The 18,745-nt window shown below is 40.1% G+C and overlaps 1 protein-coding gene across 1 annotated transcript in view; it reads left to right on the top strand.

The window, feature by feature from the left end:
• The window catches only part of plxna4 (plexin A4), a 197,816-nt gene that overhangs the window by 120,828 nt on the left and 58,243 nt on the right, over nucleotides 1-18,745 (top strand). The window contains 2 exon segments of the mRNA XM_062443560.1: nucleotides 1,456-1,556; nucleotides 16,526-16,649. Of these exon segments, the coding sequence (XP_062299544.1) occupies nucleotides 1,456-1,556; nucleotides 16,526-16,649 (225 nt within the window).

An 18,745-nucleotide genomic window follows, 5' to 3' on the forward strand; every position in this document is an offset into this window, starting at 1 on the left:
AACCATTACTACTATAGTGTCTTTTAGCTCTAAATTCATATCTAAAACATATCCTTTCGACCGGTGCTGATCACATATTCTATGTGTGAACTTTACACTACAAAATAATTAGCCTACACAAAGACAATCAGCTTGTGAATTCTTAGTCTTGTTTTGGCATCATCTGATATGTTAGAATGTAGAGCTACGGCCAGAGACACATGTATTATTTGTACATATTAATAGTGTAACCTCCTAATGCCTTGGCTGCTCTTGTTTAAGCTGGATTCCAAAATACCTTTTAGTTCAGCATACCCAGGAATCTTTGGTATTTGGTTGGTTTTTTTTACCCTCTGCTCCAAAACTCAGATTTCAAGACTGAAATGCCACTTAGTGTGCAGGCACACACACACGAACATAAACACACACACACACACACACACAAAGAGCTTTCCCCTCATCATAACCCAATATCAGTCCCACACTGATGATGTCGTCTCTCTTTCCCAGCTGTCATCGGTGAGCAGAGTGAGTGACAGCGGTCATCCACCAATGACGGCTCATTAATCAAAAGTGCCAGCAACACGTATTATTGCACCCTGGTGTTACCATGGAGTCAAGACGAGAGGGATGGCTGAGATTTACCTCAGCTTTGCCCCTTTCGCCCGGTCACTCAAGGCTCATGCCAATCAGTGCCAGTCAATGCCAGTTTGAATTGGCAGCGCTATATATCATAATAGATGGCCTGCTGTCCCAAGTGGCCGTTTCCCATATGGAGCCACTGGAGAAAGATGGAAGCTGTCAGGCAGTAACATTTTCATGAAAATCAGTTCTGATACAAATATATGGTATCAAAGTACTTTGCATTGTGTAACATCGTGCTATTAAGAAAGGGGTCTTTTGTCATGTGTTTGTGAGAGAGAAAGAGAGAGAGGCCAGGAGAGTGGGACGCGGAGCTTCAAAAGTAGAAAATCAATATGTGGCAGGGAATATTTATATCATGACATGAATGTATGAACAACTCTTAATTCATACTCCCTGTGCTCTCTTATTTTCTCTCTACTAACAACTGTTTCTGAGATCTTATATAACCTTAAAGGCAAAAGAGTGTACTTGAAGTAGAAATTCATAATGCTTGTCTAACTTGAGGAAGGTTCTGTAAGTCTGAATATATGTGAAAGCACAGTGTATTGTAATGCCTTTAATCTTTAATCTTTATTTATTATCATAGATTCATCCTATATTTTTCTCTCACTCTTTCTCAAATGCGTAGAAGCAATTGTGAACACTGAATTTCTGTAATACCTTAAAAACAATACATCTCTATTGCCTTTCTGAGTCTCTCTCTCTCTCTTGTGATGTTTTGCCTTTAAATAATTAAGTTAATCTTCACTCTGTTCATAAATAGAAAAAACAAACATTGAATGTGTGAATGACTGGGTTTAACCTTTGTTTTATCTTTGTATTTTTTAATAGCTGTCACGGGTGCCGGTGGAGGCCTGTGGTCAGTACTCAACCTGCAGTGAATGTCTTGGATCAGGAGATCCCCACTGTGGCTGGTGTGTCCTGCACAACATGTAAGTACTGCTAGTATGTTCATAGACTTGTTGCACACACAAATATACTCAAACACACATATGCCTATCCATATTTCTCTTTCTCTGTCCATGCAGACAAATAGTCATATTTTTCACTTCCTTCCAAGTCATTCAGTGAGTCTCCAATATGTTGACATGGCAGTCTGGGGGTGCTATGTTTGGGTTGTTAGTCTTCCCTACCTCCATGACGCTTGGGTCCATGCCCAGCACTCTATCCCTTGCAGCCCTTGAGCATTCAGGGACTTCTCTCGCCATCCCAGGCCAAGTCTCAGATTGCTTTCCTGGGGCTCGGCCTTGTGCCAGCGGCCCCCTTAGATCCATTACCAAACCTAACCACTGGCATTGTTTACCAGCCCTGAAACCAGAGCCTGGTGAGAGCACAGACATTACGGGCACTGCCAGGGCTCTGATGGGCACCGCACCAACCTTCAGGAGTTGACACGAGGAGCGAGATAGCTGCTGTTATTGTGGGAAACTGTTGAATGAGATTATATCATTAACTACAATTCACTCATTCTCTGCCTTGCTAAGCTACTCTTTTTCTACATTTTCTTGATTTACCTATAGACTTGTGTGCCTGTCTGTGTCAGTTTCTCTTTGAGACACACACACGCACACACACGCACACACACACACACACACACACACACACACACACACACACACACACACACACACACACACGCCCCAGCTGTCAACCCTTGTCTTTCAAGATTGGAGTGGGAGATAGTTCTTGCTGGGGGCAGAAAGATTTCCCACTCCACTGTAAACTGCTCATCTTGTTTCTGTTTTTTATTGTGAGGCTGTGAAACCAGAAGATACGAGAAAAACTCAGGAGACTTCCAATGAAAGATTGATAAAAGAAGGAAGGAAAGGAGGGAGGAAGGAAGGGAGGAAAGAAAAGAAGTAAGGGAGGAAGGAAGGGAAGGACGGAGGAAAGAAGGAAGGAAAGGAGGGAGGAAGGAAGACAGGGAGGGAGATGTTGAGAAAATTTTGGGTGCGGAGAATAAGAGATGGATGGAGAGATATCAAAGGTAGAGAGGTCGTGAAGCAGACTACTAAATTATGGAGACCAGTAAATTCCAAGAAAGACAGAAAAGAAAGAAAACTTCAGGATCATCATCCTATATACAGTACACATTTCTAAGAGAGAGAGGTTGTGAAACAGGAATGACATGTTTTAAATCAGCAGAGATCTGCAAAAGTGAGAAAAGGTGTGATTTTGTGTGCAGCAGAGTGAAGGAAGGAGAAATGGAGGGTATGTGTATGTTTGAGGTCTCCAGGGTAGAAAGTGCATTAGCAGACAGAGGACTCACTGATGGGTTATGGGTCACAAACCAGGGGACAGAGGCAAAGTCACGCTCATACACGCTCATGCACAAATGTGAAATGCGTCAGTCAAGAGGTTTCATGTTTATCACGATTCTTTGCTTCGAACTGCCTCTGAACTCCTCTTTCATACACTCTGTACTAAATCGAATATTAAGTAGAAGAATAAATGTAGAGAACAAATTTAGGACAACCAGAGAGCTGCAATTGTGCAGGTATTTGCCACTTGGATGTGCTTACAGTTTAATCTAAATCTTAGGTGTGGTATACATGTGAGTGCATTCATGTTTCTGTGTGTCTGTGGGTGTGTGTATGTGTGTATGTGTACAAACCCATTAACACCGTGGACATCATCCCAGTCAGAGCAAATGGGTGGCCACAGATTGGCCTGTCACACTTAGCCTGATAGAGTCGGCTCACCTCAGTTCACCTCTCTCTTCACACACATACAGACAAGGGCACATGCACACACATACCCTTCTTGCTGTAGAATTAGTGTTAAGTCAAAAGCCAAAACAAGAATAGAGCCCAGAGAGAAAATAATCAAAATGCCACTATTCTCGATCTCAGGTGTCTAGGTGTTTGACCATCACAAGGGCAGAAGAGAGGTGTTGTGTGTGTAAAGTTGTGCGTGTGCATGTGCAACAATATGCACACCTCCTGTCAGTTGGACACACAGTTTTGCCTCTCCCTCACCCTTCTAGCACACACAGACACATACACATAAAATGCACAACCCAGTCTGATTGATTGACCAAGGATCCTCCTGCCCAACACTCTCCACCAACAGCTTGTGAATTCTTAACAGGGTCTTAGTGTAACTAAAACCCCCTGAGCGCCACCTCCACCATGGGTGATGCCCCAGCTCTAGCCACTCTTGCCTGTCATTATCTGTTCTGTTCAAAGATCCTAATCCCAACCTGTGATTTTTAATTTATTAGTTTATGAAGTTAATCAGCCTGTAATAGTACTTGGTTGCCAGTCCCACTCATGCAAATGTATATGCATGCACAGTATATAAATATATACGTACAGTCATATATTTGCTGCATCAATATGTCACTTTTTTCCTACAGGTCAGTTTTGTCTGGTCTCTCGAGGATAACTGTAAAATAATTAGCTGTTTGGACACATGAAAGCACACACTGAAACACCAGGCTTCAAAAAAGATTTTGTTGGCCCATTAAACTCCCCAGAGTAATAAAAGCTCATAATATGTGTGTATTTCTTTTTTCCTTCTTTGTCCCAAACCTTTTATGAAAAATAACTTACATTTTCAGTGTGCTGGAGGATAAAGAAAGGTGGAGAAAAAAAAGACGTGGTGTCTTTTAAAGAGGATGGTGTGACTGTGAATTAATGCATTAAGGATGTCCTTGGAAAGACGCACACAAACATACACACGTATACAAAACTGGCCCAAAACTATCTCAGCCACAACAAATACAACATTTCCAGTGCAAGCTGAACTATGTGATATTCAGATTGAACTATTCATCATTTGGCCTTCAGTCTCCTCTCACTTCCATTTGAGTGTCTTGACAGAATAGTTTATATATTTATGTTGTGATTCAAATGAAAATGACAGATTGACACCTGAGCAGAATATTATAGATAGAGGTACTGTATAGTGTGGGTGGATATTTGAGTGGAACAACACTACTTCACATTGATTCCTTGCTACACATTGGAAGGGATACTGGACTAATAAGAATGGGAGTTGTTAAATAACAGCATTTGAACGGACTCAGCTATCCACTTGTATGCTTGGTGCATTCTCAATATTTGCATTTCCACCACAATAATGCTAAACAAACAAAAGGGACAATATCTTCCCATGCTTCCCTCAGGTTCTGTGATTGGCTATGAGTCCTGCTCAGCAAGAGCAGAGAATTAATTAAACTGACAGTAGAGAAAGTAGCCAAAGGGTAACCAATGAGTGAGTGGCTGCAACATGATGCTGGCATCACACACAGTCAATCTACAGTACAGTAGATACAAGTAACAACAGATTCATGTGTTGCAAACTATAATGCAGATTTATTTTATTTTATATTATTTGAGGTATATTCAATTCAGTGCTATGTTGTGAAATATTTTTCCTGGGCTTGTCAAGATTGAAAATATTCCTACAAAAAATAAATAATATGAAAACAGGCACCCTTCCTAGTGTGCCGGCCAAACGCTTTAACAAAGCATCTTTAATAATATATAGCAAAAAAGGCCAAGACACGAGAAACTCACATACACTCTCCCACGCACACTTGACTTATGCTTGAAGGAGGGTTGAGGGGAAGGATAGCATGCAGTTCCTCTTCAAAGTGTTCTTCCAGATAGTTTGTTGTTCCCAATCAACCTTGAAATCACCTCACTGGTCTGAGAATAAACAGAGAATGTTCTCTCTCTCTCTCTCTTACACACACACACACACACACACACACACACACACACACACACACACACACACACACACACACACACACACACACACACACACACACACACACACACACACCCCAATGCTCGCACATGCATTATCTCTCTCTCTCTCTCTCTCTCTCTCTCTCTCTCTCTCTCTCTCTCTCTCTCTCTCTCTCTCTCTCTCTCTCTCTCTCTCTCTATTTATCTCTCCCCCTCTTCTCTCTTCTCGATGAGCATTGCCTTTATTTACTCTATAGATCGGTGAGACGAGCTGTTAGAACACCAGGGGAAGAGGAGAAAGGCAATCAATAGTACAGGGAAGGAAATCAACAGGAGTAGATGGTGCACCTGTGTGTGTGTATGTGTGTGTGTGTGTGTGTGTGTGTGTGTGTGTATGAAAGAGTCTCTGATAGCAGTCATTGTCCTTGACAAACACTGACCATTTATTTCAATAATCACTCACAGGTTTGATTTTGAATGTATTTGTATGTTTGAGGTGTATGCTTCTATAATTCATCACATATGTCCTGTTTGCCCCTTTTTTAAAATGTTACAGTTACGTTATGGATATGTTACCTCTTCTAATGCCAGTCTGTCAGCTGTCAGTTTTCTAAGTGGTTAACTAGGCTGTCAATGTGCCTGTCATGCGTGACAGCCAGACAGATTGGAAACCATATTTGGAGAAGTAGCATTGTCAAAATGAATGTCATCATATTTGGCATGGATGTTGAGAATATCTCACATTACTCTGTGATATCGATGTCAATTTGGAACAAGTAGTGCTAATGTTGCAATATCTTCACATTAATAATTGGTTTGACATATCTCAATCTCTGCTTTTGGCTGCGATATGGGGTAATATTCTCACAGCGCCAAAATCATTTTTTTCTTTCACTCTTTTTCATTTTATTTTTCTCCTCCTACTCTCTTCCACTCTTCGCTATCATTCAAATCACACTCCATCCTCAGCAGGCTTATCTTACATCGTATTTCTTGGATGTGTCTCTGCATGCGTGAATGTGTATTTGTGGGAATCCACTCATAATCTGTTTTTTTTTACATACATATATATACTATATATATCAGTGCATTTTCACTTGTGTATGTGTGTGCACATGTTGTGTGGCTTGTTTGCCTATAAACAGCACCACTCTTGTGCTCCTTACTAACTCCTTTCCTCTCTTCCTCCAAACACTCATAAACATCGATCCCTTTGTCCCTGAAGTGGAACAGGGACAGTAAAGTCATCTGTGCCATTGGCCACAGGCAAATGCCTTCTCCTAGTTTATTAGAGAAGGTCTGTCCATACAATCAATAGGAAACCTCTATAGGTAAACTGTGATGTACAGGGGAGTCCTTATGAATCACTGGACTGTAGAAAAGCAACTGTAAAAATGTTATGGGTCTCTTCTTACATTTTCATTTGCTTTATCGAACTGAACAGATGAGATAAAGCTTTTATGATGGAGTCAAACAATCACGTCTTGATAAACAAGCTCATTATCTTGATACAAAAAAAGTTCAAAAAGTCATAAGTAAACACACAAAATGGCTGTTAAAACTTGCAAGTCATGCTGTCAAGCTTCTTGTCTTCTAAATCCTTTGTATTCCCGAGACATTTTTGGTGCTGTCAAACGAATAACCTTTTCGGAGGGAAAAAGCTAATTGGCAGATCCATTGAATGTTTTTTCTTCCTCTCTTCCCTCTCTCTCTCTCTCTCTCTCTCTCTCTCTCTCTCTCTCTCTCTCTCTCTCTCATTAATTCTGCACTGTCGGTACCTGTCGCTGTGTTCACAGTCATCCGTTACCTCAGTGTGCTCATTACTGTGGTATGCCACCATAATGCTAATTAAACTGCAGGGCCACAATTAGCATGCTACCAAGGTCTGGTTGTGTTTGGTTAGGGTGACCACTAGGGTGCCCCAGGAGATCGCTGTATGTGCTTTGAAACATATTATTGGCAAAAAGCCATGTTTACAATAAAATAAAGTTTTTCTTTTATTAGGGAGAGTGAGATCTAACAGTACCACAACAACGTTAAGTCAACAACAATATTTTACCAAAAAAACAAAACACTGATATCTTGTTAAAACTGTTTTTTTTAATGGTTTGTTTTTTTGGAGTGGAACCACCCTGACTTTCCAAGTTATTTGCAAATCTGTAAGACTTCATACTCATTGCATCACGACTTGAGCTACTTAAAATGAGTTACAACTATGACAATGCAGAGCTCAGTCTAATATTTCTGACTGGAAGACCTGGATTTGGTATTAAATAGTGCTAAAATGACTTGGTCAACTCTCAAAGTTAAATTTATTCAAAACTGTTTCTTTGATCTTGAGATCCTTGCATCCATGGCACTTGCTCTGATGTCTGTGCCCAGGGGAGTATGGCCATCCCCTGAGTATGAAGGACTGGTTTCACCCCCTCACACCAAAGCTCACCCCCACCCTCCACCTCTTGCTGGGTGCTCAGGGAAGTTGAAGGAAGGGAACAAGACCAAGAAGTGACAGGGGCATCAGGATGGAACGGAGTGCTGCACCTCCAAGTTCCCTCTCAACTGTCACTGTTATAGTGTGGAGACACGCACACTCTCACACACACAAACCAGTCTACCTAGCCCCAACACACATGCACAAGCACATACACAGTAACTCCATGCCCACTTTTAAGTCAGGACCATTGCTCACCGTCACCTTTTTGTCACCCTGCCACACACAGGGATGCAGACAATAAAAAATTGAACACACGTACACACACACACACACACACACACACACAGAAGAGAAGGTGTCCTTTGTCTGGCAGAGCATGAACCAGACACAGGGACTGACATGACACAGGGAGATCTGGAGAGAGGATGACTGAGTGAGGTGTTGACAGTCAAAGGAGGTGAAATATGTGGTGATATTCAACACAATGAGAGGGGTGAGTGGGACAAGAAGGAAAGAGGGTTACATAAATTAACAGAAAGTGAGAGTGAAGATGAGAAATGAGAAAATAGAGAGCATAAATAAAGCTCTAGGAGCAGGTACTCCAGTTATGGATGTGAGTGTAAACACACATTATTCAGATATACACATATAGACACATCATCTCGACTATAATAGAGAGCACCTCTGGGAGAGAGTACTCACAAAAGTCACCCTGCATGCCCTGTCACATAACTGTTACTATGGAAACAGCAACATAAAGTAGTAAGAATATAATAACCATGTTATATAATCCTACAGTAATCCCCAGCGAAAGTTCAGTATTAATGTCAGATAGTTTTGCCACTGATATTACTCACATACACATAGTTTATTTTTTATTTAAAAGTTCACTCAAAGGCTGATTATTATATGGAGCCATATTGAGACTTTTTCATTCAGGATTTCTCAACAAAATATATGTGAGCATCCTGCAGGCTTTACAAAATGTTGTATGCATTTCCCCCATGAATATTTGTAAAATGTTTTTTAATATTTTGAAACCAGTACTGTTTAAATTAGCTTCTGGCCTTTAATTTGTTATTCTTTTTTTTTTTTTTTTTTAGCTTTTTATGAATATACTATATGGACAAGCTCTTTGGCCAGCTGAATGTGTGTCTGTGAAAATGAAATATTTTTCACACATGTCACATGAAACATATAGTGTTTTGAATATGCAATTTTAAAATATGCATTATGAAGAGGAAGACAATTGTTAGATTATTTTACTCCATTTTTAATAGAATGTAATTAAGAAACATACAGGGTAAGGAAATCACCAGTACCAGTCCTTAGACACTGTATAGCAGTTACCTCTAAATAAGTGCTTTATTCTCCACCATAGAAATGATAAAAACAATTTCAGTGTGTTGTTGCAGTAGTGAATAAACACATCTTAACTCCATATGGTGGATATTGACTGTCTGGATCAATAGTATCATATGCCGCCGTCTACAGCTGCATGCATGCAGGATCATAACACAACATATTGAAGATAAAAGCCAAGTGCACTATTGAGACCCCATTGAAAAACAACCCTCCAGTGTCCTGCACTATCACCCCCAGGGGCAGTTAAGAAAACATCATCAAACAGAGGACTTCAATTCACAAATATCCAGGGAAATACTGTAGATGCAGTGGAATGATGTGCTTTTGTTTTCCCTTGCCAGTTGCTGGTTCTTTCATTTCTAATATACGGTCAGATGGTGTTTTACTGTAGTAATAAATGGGACAATCAATATTAGCTTTTACGTTATTTGTGCGTCTTATCTCAGATAAGCTATCACTTTAATTGCATTTTGTCATTATTAGATAAAAAAATAGCAATTTTAGAACTTCCATGATCATTTTAAAGTCTGTCAGTGTATATACAGTATGTCATGAATGTGTATTGATAGCAATAATGTAGTTAACTGGATGATTAACTTCTGCAACAACAGTGGCCCTATCCCCTTTTTTGTATATAATGCCTTTTAATTGTCTAATTTCAGAAATGGGATATTATGAAAGTAAATGATTCAATAATACACGTAAAAAAAAATCATAAAACCTAATTCTGTGAATGAGAACTAATCTTCTTCACCTTCACATACACCAACGTACTTCTGTGTCAGACAGATAAAGCTGTTTAATATAGAGAATCTGGCCTAATGGCATCTTCAGGGCCAGCAGTGGGACAACATACGCTAGATAAACAGCCTAATAGGCCTGCCATACCAACCCGCCATTAGATGGCTCTGCCAGGAGATTGTTTGTCTGTTTGTTTGTCGTGTATACGTGTCTGTGTGCGTGCGTGCGTGCATGTGAGAAAGAGAGATGAAGGAAGTTGGTGGCACGGCTTTCAACAGCAGATAAAAAATTGTGTGGTGGAGTGTGAGGCAACGAAAGTCACAGTAGAGAGAAACAGCTGCTGCTTGTTTGCCTGCAGGGCCAGATTGATGCTGCCGATCACCATCTATCCTAGAATGTTTGTGTGTGTGTGTGTGTGGAAGGGAATTATAGGATTTATGGAGTTTGCTGGAACCAATAAATGCTAATATAATAATAATAATAATGCTGATAAACGTTTAACAAACATTGCTGACAGAATCCAATCTCCTTGCCTCAGTCTGTGTCTTGTATTTCCTTATTTTAAAAGATCATTTGATCTTGTATGACTTTATACCTGTGTAAACTCTCAGCAGCAGTGTTACTGTGTAATTTTCCGCTCAGCCGGTGCTCTTGCATCGGTAGTACGTAAAGTGGATGGCTCAGAGATTTTCTCTAGACCAGGGGGCAACACTCTACAATTTCTATGTCTTGGGGGTACAAGCTCCATGAGACATAGATGTTGTGTGTGTGTGTGTGTGTGTGTGTGTGTGTGTGTGTGTGTGTGTGTGTGTGTGTGTGTGTGTGTGTGTGTGTGTGTGTGTGTGTGTGTGTGTGTGTGTGTGTGTGTGTGTGTGTGTGTGGTGGGGGGTGTTTGTCCACAAACGGGAGTAACAGGGTCATGGCCAGTGGGCCAGGTAATGACTCCCCCACCGGCCCCTCCATGCGGATTTCTGCTCTGTGGACTACCACTCTTAATGATAGAACAGGGAGGCACCCTGACTGTTTTTGTGTGTGTGTGTTGCACCGGTGTTCATGTGTGTGCAGTGTCACATGCTCAAGTGAGAGATGTAGCCAGGCTGAATGTAGATCTGTGTCATTTAAACTGAATCTCTGTGACACAGCTCCTGCTCCACAGTAACTTATACAGCCCCCGTCCATTAGTATGTATAGGATTCCATATAGTGTCTGATGATGCATGGGTAGTATGGTAATTGGGTTTCAGTTGGACTACAGAGTGCCTTTTTGCTGTGCATTGATTTATCTGCTGTAAAGGCAGGAATCCAGTTGTTCATTATACCAGATACCTTAAAAAGTATTTAGTTTGTGTGTGTTCAGGATATCATGTGTGAGATGTTGCACTGTGTCTTTACTGTATGGTTAACTTTTTGAATATGAATGTGTCTGATGAGTTCACTGGCGTGTTTGTTTCATAAGCGTTTGATATACCTGAGGATGGCAGGACCTCGGCTTTGTCAGAATTGAATAGCTTTCATTTCGCAGCCTGCTTGACCTTCTCCATGCCTCGCATTAGATATGCATTACACTTGAAGTCTCACATGGCCAGATACATCTGTACTCTCTCCTTAGAATATCCTCTCTTTATGCTCCCTTGAGCCCAGTAACCTGCCCTCATCAATACTCCACTAGTTTCAACTAAAAGGGATCAAGCCTGGATTTATACAGTCACCTGTCACCATTTCATTAAAATACCATAGAATACTGTTTGTTTGAGTCTGACTTTTGATATCATATTTGCTTTTTGTTGCATTGAATGGATGCCTTCATAACCCGTTTTCTCTTTGATTTATGGTATTCTATGTTTTCAGTTCCGTCCATGAGTAGAATTTTCTGTTCTTTTTGTTATTTCTGCTTTTTTAAATCTAGTTTTCATTTACAGGCCGTGTTTTCTTATGCTGGTGCACATTTTATACTCAACCTATGAATCAAAAGAACGAGTGGTTGTCAGTGTTGTTTCCTTTTTTAATGAGAGGTTACATTTCAAAGATATGTCGTCCTCGATTCATATAACAGGACCTCAAGAGCATTCAACCTTTTTAGAATTCATAATTTATGTTGATTGGGGATGTCTTCGGCCTGTGTGCCCAATCTGCACAGAATAATGTGATCATCTTGTATTCTAAACATTGTAGTCAATTAAATTATCAAAGGGGCTAAATGATACATGTTATGTGATTGAATGTATTATCCACGAGACCATCTAGTTCTGAACGACCGTGACAGTCTCATCAGCAACAATTGCACAGGCTAAAAATCCATCTCTGCCCTATTCTCAGTGTCACTCTAATTGTGTCACCTTATCAAAGGCTGGGAAAAACAAGAGTGCAGATTAGTTTCAATACAGGGCCAATCTAATCCTTTCAGCTCACCCTCTCATAATGTGTCATTGCCAGTCAGTCAAACAGCTCCGCACAACAGCAGTGTTTACTAACCAAATGAATAGATGTTGGACATCTAATTCTCCTAAAAAAAAAATAGCCTCAGTCAGGCTTTTTATGACTGTGATTTGAAATACAAATGGCTTTGATTTCTGTGGTTCTATAAATGTTCAATTATTTGATGTTTACAAAGGGTGGAATTGTTTCATATTGTGACAAAGGATGCAATCTTTGTGCTTTCAAGGTCTGTCTTGATAATAATTCAAAACAATTATCCAGTGCTTTGCTCTGATAACGCCTAACACATACATCAGCTAAACTATGTGCTGCATTATGTCTTGTATCGTACCATCGAGGCCCCAAATCAGCCAGAGCAGATGCGTGAATTCCTCTTCACAGTGGTACATGTGACATGTGGGTTGATTCCGATCAATATCTGTGCACATCCTACACATTAGTGAGAGATTCAGTCAGGATGCATGACGCCAAACAAGACTGGCTGGAATCCCAGTTGGGCATTTTTAAAACAAAATAAACACAACTTTTGTGGCAAGGCAGGTCAGAGCAAGAAGTATTAGCATAAAAGATTGAAGGGTGTGTCTTACACAAAAGTATGATCTCATTTAATTGAAAAGGAAAAGCCTACGTTTTTTTCAACAATATGAAAAAGCGCTTAGGGATATCGTTAGATACAGGGGAAAAAGCCTCCATCTTCCACTGAGTCACAGTCCCCGCATGGTCCATGTCTCGGATGTGAAAGCTAATCATTCAACCTGTTGGATGTTTCATCCTGCCCAGCAAGTCTATGACCTTCTGACTCTGCGAGCGAGATAAAACTTTCAGTCCCTGCAGGACTGTCTGACATCTCCATAGAAAAACAGGCCATCCAGATACTTGCAGTACAATTTACTGGCTAACACTACCATCTGTATTTATGACTAATATGACAGTTTGGACTCAGTGAGGGAAAGTAAAATGTATTCAGTAAAAGCTGCCATTGCAAACATCATGACAGGCTAGAGGTCTCTGCTTGTGAGAATCATGATACATAACATAACCATTGTTGATATGCAAAATGAACACGTTGAGGGTTGGTGGGTTGTAAAGGGAATTCACAGGAAGTTACAGGACGATATATTTTCATAGCCTCTTAGCTTTTATTTATTTGTTTTATTCAGAAAATAATGCACTGGTTGCATAAAGTAGGAAATGGTAAGCCTGCTCTCACTAATGGAAAGTAGCAAACAACAATTACAGAATGTAAATATGCACTCATGTATTTTTTTTTCTAATACAATCATCTTAAGGACTTAAATTAATTACAATGTGGGAAGCAGTTTTGGCATGTGAAGTCTTGTTTTTGTCAGTAGAGTTGTGTGACAGAAGGTACGTTTATACGTAGACACTGAGATGCTTTGTTTGAAGTTGAATGAGGGTGTTTGTTTTTCAAAGAAACGTCCATGTTCACTGATCATTTGCATAACAGACCCAACAAATTGGCCCCAGTCCACTTTTTAGAGCATATTATATTATCAGCCACCAGTCTAATATTGTCCTGTACAGTTGTGGCACTCAACTCGGATTGCCTCATTATGTCTTGTAACAGTATTAAAGTACATTATAAAAGACTGCAGATGTTAAGACATTTGATAAGTAATTATCAATCATAAACATAGTACTTTTGATATTAGATGGACATTAACAAGTCATCACAGCTGGGCTTGTTCACATTCATTTTTTTCTGTCACACTGTTTCCTTTTATCCTCATCTTTCCATTTCTCACTCCTCTCACTCACTGGTATTTACAGCAGTTATTGCCTCACATAGATGATATCATGAACCTCAGGGCGGTGGAGCATAACAAGGATTTAACATCCTAATGTGGCAGTTAACTTTATTGTACAGTGAATGGAAACATCAAATAGTCAACAGGTGAAGCAGTGATGCCAAACAGCAGGTTGGACTCTTAACATGACAATGTACAACACAAAACGGAGCCTGTGTTTGTCACCAATGACTGTAATATGTGAAAAGCTTGGGGGCTTTTTCTGTTAAAGATTATAACCATTTGACACTATTTTATTGAAGCTAATCTGAGGGCAGTTAGTTGCCTTATTCTTTCCTCAGGTGCTTGATATAAATGTATTATCAGTGCCCATTATTGTGTCCCGTGTAATTTTTTTTTATATATAACATGTCTTATTATGCTACTCTCAACACTTCAATATCCCTCAGGAATCAATAAAATGTAATGTAGCTGTTTAAAGATATTGACAAGAACAGAATATATAGATGAATATTTACTCTGTGTGTGTGTGTGTGTGCGCACATGTGTGAATGTGAGGGAGAAACTGAGCAGTATAAACTTCTATCCATCCATTTATTATTCACTTGTAATGAGTCAGTCACTCATAGTGATGATTCACTTAGAGAGATTGTGCCAGTAAATGCTAATAATTCATTACTGTTAGTCTTTTTTTGACATGGAATATGAAGTTTTCTAACTAAATACAACATAAACTGACACTATCAACAAACAAGAACATTATACAAAGACTCACACAAAGAAACATGCACACGGTAAGCGCATACACACAATGTCCTGCTGACATCTTCTTTTAATATTACTTTTATATGGAAGTAAACAATAAAGCTGTATGTTAACAGGGAAGCAGACGGAGTGTATATGTATATTTGTACTGTAGGTGAAAGTGAGAATTTGCGGGTTTCTGTGTGGGTTGTTTGCCTGGGGGTACTTATATGATGTGGTCTTATTAAATCAGTGCAAGAAAAGGAGGAACAGACAGAAGTGATAGAGAAGCACAAAGAAACCTGAAGCGATTAAACCCCTACTCAAACCGGCTTAGCAGTGAAAGCTTCACAGAAAGCCAACAATGGTTTCCTTCCTTTAAATCTCGCTTCTCTTTTGCTTTCTTTTCCACTCTCTCCCTCCTGCACTCTTTACCCCTCCTCCTGTTCTTTCCCTCTCTCAAACAGATTATTCCTTTTCTTTTTCTTTATGTCTGTCTTCTCTTCGGCAAGTTAGGCCGCTTAACTCTACAATACTTATGTCAGGTCAAAACCCACCCTCCCCCAATCTCTCCAATTCAGGATAAAAAGCTTCTTGCTGTATAAGGTATTACTGCATCTCAACCGTCAACTACCTCGAAAGTCTTTCTTTCATTCGTTCATTACGACTTCTTCCTTTCTTTTCATTCTTTTCTTTCTCTAAAGGAGTTTTAGGGCACACAAGGGTTTGCAAGGTTGTTAATTGCACAGCAAATTTTTGTCTAAATCAATAGGGGATTAAAGTTGAATAAGTTTATGAGAGGATTAGAGAGAGTGTGTGTGTGTGTGTGTGTGTGTGTGTGTGTGTGTGTGTGTGTGTGTGTGTGTGTGTGTGTGTGTGTGTGTGTGTGTGTGTGTGTGTGTGTGTGTGTGTGTGTGTGTGTGTGTGTGTGTGTGTGTGTGTGTGTGTGTGTGTGTGTGTGTAGACGACTTTCGTCAGGTTGATTTCTCCCACAATTTCTCACTGAAAATGCGTTTACAACAAACACAAAGCTTCAGCTGTCTTGTCAGCCACTTCTCCTGTAATATTTGACCTATAAACTTTACAGTTTTAGAGTTCCCATATCCACTTCACTTACAAACCCATTTAGATGTTCCCACATTGGGGAATTACCCAGCAGTACATCAAGGGATAGTGTTTGGAACAGGAGCCAGTGAATTCATCTCACAGCACAAAGGGTCCAGTCCTTCAACTCCCAATACCAGTGTAATGGACTGGATTAGACCACCTGGTTTGGTATTAAGAGGGGGAGGAATCCAACCCTTCCCCCCACCAGCATCTACATCACCTGCACTTGGCATTGCCCATGAATGCCAGTCATTAATACAGCATTACAAAGACGAGGCTTACATCTTTCCCAACGGACCCGGCTCCACTTCCACATATAGAGAAACTATTGTTTTAAATGCAACTGCTCCCACCCCCTGGAGACCGGGTTTCCATTCAGTTGCCACTGTAGCTAGTATACTACCAGAGAGGAAATATGATAAATGTGTCTAGCTCCATCTGTCAGGGAGCGGCGGTACATTCTCTTTTTCCCAGGTGCCAACAGGTGTAAAGGGGTAAGCCCAGGTCGGGTTACTGCGTGTTTGTGTGTAAGTACGTTCATTTGTCATCCATGAATAACACCCCCCCCCCCCCCCCCCCCCCTCTCCCTTGTGTTTTTTTTCCCAGGTGCACCAGAAAGGAGAAATGCGAGCGTTCATCAGAGCCTCGGCGCTTTGCATCGGACATCAAGCAGTGTGTGCGTCTCAGTGTCCATCCCAACAACATTTCAGTGTCCCAGTTTAGTGTCACGGTGAGTGGATCCACTAAAAAGAAACAATGCCCTGTTTTCTAATGTTTGAGTATATGCACAGTGTTTGTCATATCATCAAAGCTTTTCTTTCCAGATCCTCTGACCTCATTGACATTACCTTATTGTTTTATTACTATGCTTCTTCCTCTTTCCCTCTGCAGGATAAAATAATGTCAAATTTGAATTAGTGATTCAATTTATTTTCCTTTCAATAAGGAAGAAACATGCAAGCAAGCATTTGTTTTAGTGGAGCCATATTGCGGTAAACAGTGAGGATAGCTGAATGTGTTGCTAGTGAGAAAATCTTGTCTGGGTGATTGACAGCATTACACACTCAAGCATAATTTGCAATGCGATGTAATTATGCTCTACATACTGATTAGTAGCTAGTGTTAACTCTATAATCCTGCTTTACATCATTTTACTGCCTGCCAACATGCATCCTTCAAATCCTGACCTCACAACTTACAGTCCTGTCCGGTGTCTACCAAAAAGATGTCAACAATCATTAACAGCACACGGTTTAGCTCAGCTGTGTTTACTATGATTGTTGGCAGCTAAATGCACCACTTTTCCCCCTGGACATATCATTCTATAACAGCTGCCAGATTTAAAGGGTTTGTATTGTTTTGATTGTTAATGTGTATTGATCAGTGTGCAAGAAGCTTTGATGCAATACAACAAAAAAAATATGTGCTAGAATTAGAGAAATACAAAAAAATGTGGGTTTTTTATTTGTAACTTCACCTTTTGGACACATATTTTGTGTTTTCACTCACATCTTTAAGGAGGAAATGTGATAGAATACATGTGCAGTCATTGGTACTTTGATCATGTCTGACAACCAACGCATCAGAGAGAGACTCACAGCATTTCCCTCACGTTATGCCCTTACACCACCCTGAACACATCATGCTGCTCTATGCCCTCAAGTACATACATTTTTGTCTTATTCAAAACAAAGGCGATTTTGAAAGGCTGTAACACTGAATGTCATGAAAATCCCATCGACCTTAACCACCTTAAGTGATGTCACATTTCAATTCCCATTTCCTATTTAATGGTGGTTTAGTAATGGTTTTGAATCCCAGACACCAAGTGCATAAGTATCCAATATGATTTTCTAAGGTCAAGCCTGAATGACTACTTTCCTTCATTGCTCTGAGGGTCACACGAGAGGTGTTGATTTTCTGAGGTACACCTCTGCATCACTCTAATGATATTCATGGAGTGTGTGTGCGCTGTTGCTTGAGCCTGAGCCTTCAGAGAGTGTTTAACCTTTTCCCAGTGAGCAGGTTTCACCCAAAGGCTACGCCACACGTTTCCCATCCAACTGATTGCAGGGCAGAGGCTTCTCTCAGACAGACAGGGGCTCCTCCTTGACCTTTGTGTTATTAAATATTTGTTTTGAAAGATAAGCCAAAGCATTCTCGAGGAGAAACAGGGACACTCCACTTCTGAAATAAGACCGATTTGAAGCCATTATTCTCTTTTACATTTAATTCTCTCTTTGTTTATATAGATTTTGTTTAATTTTGTTTGTTTTTAACTAAACTAATTAACTAATCTAAATCTAAAATAATCTAACAGGTCTATAAAGCAATTAAATGTGACTCTTAATACTACTTTAAATTGTTGCAAATAATGTTGTATAATGTTATTCATTATAATATGGTGCATTAAAGGTGCAGTATGTAGGATTTAGTGGCATCTGGCGTTGAGCTTGCAGATTTCAACAAACTCATTACCCAGCTTTTTTCTACCATGGCAACATGAATAGTCCATCATCACATATCCTCTGCATCCAGGAAGGCATTTGTGTACGCGTGGGCGTGCGTATGTGTGGTGGATGTTTCTGTTAACGTGAGTAGGTTGTTTTCATGTTTGTGCAGCCGTGCTGTGGCTAGGTCTGGCCGTGACTACTCTGAATGTAATTGAGGAAACTCGTGGTCTGCTTTATTCCCATCTTAAAAGGAAAAATAAATTGAAGTGAGAGAAGAAGAAGGTGAGCAAGGAATAAGAGAGAGGATGTGTAAGAGATAGAAGCCCCGGCCATGCTCTGTCCATCTTACGTGGGAAGCTGTGTATCTGTTCAC

The sequence above is a fragment of the Scomber scombrus genome, chromosome 22 (assembly GCF_963691925.1).
Source record: "Scomber scombrus chromosome 22, fScoSco1.1, whole genome shotgun sequence".
NCBI lineage: Eukaryota > Metazoa > Chordata > Actinopteri > Scombriformes > Scombridae > Scomber > Scomber scombrus.